We start from the raw sequence: 4,434 nt of genomic DNA, 5'->3' as shown, positions 1-4,434 counted from the left end.
GAGTATTAACCTGCTATGTAACTGTTCTTCATGTGAGTGTATAAGAGTTTGTCATTTTTCATGTTCTATCATATACTGTACAACTAAGCTTAAATCTTAAAAAGGAATAGCCTAACTCATCCCATCGAATGAAGAACAAATTCATTTAATCAGTATGAGAGGATAACAATCAGAGCTAAAATCCATCGGAACTCTGCTCAAACCGTTTTTTGATCATAAAAAGAGCAGAGGTTCACAAAGCAGAATTGCGCATCCTGCAGATGGTGCATCAAGTGTGAACATTCAACCAAACACGCTACAAGGATGGCTAATACTTCGTATAGTAAATTTTACTAAGTCCCGAAATCAGAGGAGAATGAATGGAAATACACCAAATAAATAATTAAAATATAGAAAAAATAATAATAAGTGGCAAAAACTATTGCAACTTTGGATGCCAAAGACAGAGACATTTACTTTTCATGATAGAAACAAGACAACTTAATACCATCTAAGGATTGGATTGCCAAGGAAAAAAAATCCCAGCTAATTGACCCAGAGTATAATCATGTAGTACAACGTAACAATTAAGTAAAGGCAATCAATATTAATTCCTTAACCTAATCGCAATCGCAATCAAGCATAACCAAGTCAAAAATTCGTACATAAAAATCAACAGCAGTCAATAAAAATAATCATATTCGCCTTTACATAATTATATTAGCCTGTAAACCAGCAGCTTGTGAAGACATTGAAAGACAATACACTAACTTCAATTTTGGCTTAAGCTTCCCTGCCCCCACATTGAAGACCTTTGCATTATTGGACGACAAAGGATATATTTTTGCCTCTTTAAATCAGACAAAAATATCTGTTAATATTACTCCGTATTATACAAGGGTGGAAAATTCAATCAAGGTACCAAGAATAAGATGTGAAATGTTGCCAAAGAATGAGATAGTATATAATTTGAGTGTACCCACAGAAAAACTTGCCTTCCTGTGTATGGTATCGGTTCTGAAACCCAATTTTTGTAATGCCCCATATTTGAATTTGAATTCCTTTCAATGAGCACATCATTTTTTAGCAGAGTTCTCATCCACAGAGCCCCTTAGTCGTTGCATGGCTGTAACTGGCTGGCTGCATCGCGTACATCTGAAAGATGGAGAAGCAGCACATCGTGTTCTAAGGCAGTAATAACAGTATCTGCAAGAAAAATTAGTGCACAAACATCAGATAGTGTCACCAAATAAGCACATTGGGATAAAAGAGCAAGTTCTTAGAGCATTTCAAAATGTAAAATAACAGGAGAGCTTTTGTTCTATTTGATCCCCTCAAAAACAAAAATTCTAGTCCTACCTCTAGATGGAGAGGTAGAAGTTATTGCCGATGACTTTAAAATGGAAAATTAAGATGGGTTGCAAAGACAGAGATGGTGAATGGAATGGGAGTAGATGGGTGGAGGTTTAAATAAGCAGCCTGCTCAACAGAAGTCGACGAATCTATTCATGAGTATAATCTTTGGTGAGCCACTGGTAGCTGTGCTGGGTTCTGGTTGGATGGGTTTGATTGTCTGCTATTGAACTTATAGGATGAGCAGGGAAGAAGAGAAGTACAACATGTTCTCAGATGTGTGCATACTTAATGCCCAGAAAATAATAAGATATGCAGTTACGAGCAAAATAAGCATATGAAACAAACAAAAAAAAAGACGTTAAGGAAAAGTTAATTCATCCTCAATATTGGACCCTTTCTGTACATACTGAGATAATCCAGCCATCCATCCTAAGGAAGAGAAAGTGTTAGGGTAATCCTTCAACCCTTAGGCTCTGTCAGATCAATGCAGTAAGGTTAAATATTCACATAATTATGTTTTATGCCAAGTCAGCACTATTAATGATAGTCCCAGCTTGGATGCATAGTTGTTTGATATACCATAATTTTCATTAGGTAGGATTATCTCTGTCGGATTAGAATTAATCAAATTTTCCCAAAAAAAGAAAGATAGAGAAGAAGATAATACAAATGAAATTAGTTAAATCTACTTTTAGCCCTTTCTTTTTGACTAGTTGCCTACGTTGAGCCCCCACCTTCCAAAAAGAAGGTAATAAAATAGTTTTCTTATGCCTGGTCACACTGCATCTTCCCTAAGACAAAATAAAATCCTTTACTTCTCTGACCAAGGACGGAAGCATGGCAAAACTTTAAGTTCCACCTCCAATGGCTTCTGAAATCAAGAATTTACTTGCCAGAAGATAGATCCTTCAATAACAACCTCTAATAGTCTAATTGTCACTAAAGGTGTTCAAATAATAGCATACCACCTCCAATTGTCAGTATAAAGATTATATACACGGCAAACAACCACTGAAATTATTCCACAGTACCTTGTACTCCATACATTTTCAATTTTTCCATATCTTGCTCGAAATTTATACACACCCGGGTGCATGGTGCACCCAAGGGTATTATTTGCTCTTTTAACATTCTTTGCTCATTTTAAAATATTAAAATGAGCAAAAAATATTAAATGAGCAAAAAACTACCCTTAGGTGCACCTACCTCTATGTGCATCAGGGTGTATATAAAAGGTATTGCCTGTTTTTTATATTATTTTTCCTATTTGCTATAAAACATGAACAAATGCTGAAATTGGGTGTGGAAATGAGTGAGGATGATCCTATTTCCTCGTGAACCTTAAGTCATTTTTCTGCAGTGAAATGTTACACTTTCAAAAGCAATTAAGGGCTGTTGGTTTTCAAGAAAGGAAAAAAAAAAAAAAAAAGAAAAAAAAAAAAAAAAAAAAAAAAAAAAAAAAAAAACCTTAATCCCCTAAGGGGGTGTTTGGTATAGTAATTTTGGATGTGGGAAACGGATTCAATTAATTGTTTCCATTTCTAGTTGTTTGGTATGTGTTAAAGGTAACAAATACCGTTTCCTAAGAGTAACAAAATCCCCCTATTTCTTACCCTTGACAAACTAGTGGAAACAAAATACGTTACCTTACTCAATCACAATCTACTCAAATTGTTTCCATTCCATTAGGATACCAAACACATAGTAAAGGTAACGTTTATCATTACCCTCTCCCCTACTTATTTGAATCCTTTCCCTTTCACTTACAATATTTATACCAAACACCCCCTAAGTATCTAAATATATACTACGTATATGGTTGCTGGTTTTTCAATTCCCTTTCCCCTTTTTCCTTTTTAAGCTCCCCTTAAACCCCTCATACTTGACTACCCACCCCAACATGGGACTTGAGAGTTCCCCCATTTTCTTCTGCAGTTTTCCTCCTCTTCAGCCAAAACATCCATCCCCAACAGCCAAATTCATCCCTACCAAATTCACCGCCACCACAAACATTGTCCTCACCACCACTATCTAACCCAAACATTCAACTGCAAGAAAGTTGGCATAAAAATTTTACAGATGTGGGGGAGAGAAAGTAAGAAACAAAGTTCTTTGCCAGATTTGACTCATTAGTTTCCAACTGATCAACTCTTGCTCCGAGATCTAAGAATCCAATATGCAATCTCCTGATGCCAACACTTGACTTTCCCAGTCTGAAATTCCCAAGACCAGTCTATTTCAATTTCTTACTTACAGTGAAATTCAAGGAGATGATGAGTTTAGGTGGACGGGAGGGGAGAGGATGCTTGTGGTTAAAATTGGAAGGGAATAAAGGTCAAAGTACAGATGAAGGTAGACTGCATAGATGACACCTAGTTGTCTACAGTTGATGCTGGAAATAGTACGGGTGAGTTTGGGTTATGTTATTTCGTAATCCATTATGTATCACTCTCTTATTTCAATTTCCCATTCTTGATTTCTTTCCCTGCATTCCATTCATATTCCTTTCCATTTCTCAAATGTAAACCAAACTGCCGACATATTCTAACAAAATTTCAGAAATGAAGAAAGAGCAATTGGACAGGATTTATAAGAAATGAACACCTACTTAGACTCCAACTTCTTTTCATTCACCACCGAGCACCTTAAGTCCTTAACAGTTAATCATTAATCTCCCCCTCCACCTGCACAATACCACTCTGCAGCAGCCAAACTGCCAAACAATAAGCAATGCAATCTAAAAACTAGAAGGATCTCCCATCCCAGCATCACTAACATACTATAACCCAACTCTCCTGTCTTTCATCCCAGTAAAGCATGCTAGTGAATCCTCTCAACTTCCCAAGACAACTTGTCACCTTCCCTTAAATATCTCTCAAGTCCAGACAACCCTACTTAATAAAGTATAAAAAGATAGTTTGCTGGTTAAAAGTCTCGCCACAAACCAAGAGAATGAGGGTTCGATTCTTATCAGGCCTTTCTGCCTCTCTTCAATACCATTCCTAATTAGTTTAACACAAGCAGCTATTTGCAAAAAAAAGAAACTTATCTATTGCCTATCATGATTTTTTATTTTTAAAAAGTCACATTTAGACCTCC

General features: G+C 36.2%; 1 protein-coding gene across 1 annotated transcript in view; it reads right to left on the bottom strand.

The window, feature by feature from the left end:
* Positions 1-566: 566 nt before the first annotated feature.
* The window catches only part of LOC145620468 (peroxisome biogenesis protein 2-like), a 13,905-nt gene continuing 10,037 nt past the window's right edge, over positions 567-4,434 (bottom strand). Inside the window, exon 8 of the mRNA XM_081675148.1 lies at positions 567-1,185. Coding sequence (XP_081531274.1) covers positions 1,056-1,185 — 130 coding nt within the window. The 3' untranslated portion in view covers positions 567-1,055. The remainder of the gene's footprint in view (positions 1,186-4,434) is intronic.

This window comes from Chenopodium album, chromosome 27, assembly GCF_948465745.1.
Source record: "Chenopodium album chromosome 27, dcCheAlbu1.1, whole genome shotgun sequence".
NCBI lineage: Eukaryota > Viridiplantae > Streptophyta > Magnoliopsida > Caryophyllales > Amaranthaceae > Chenopodium > Chenopodium album.
This window is presented reverse-complemented; position numbering and strand designations above follow the sequence as displayed.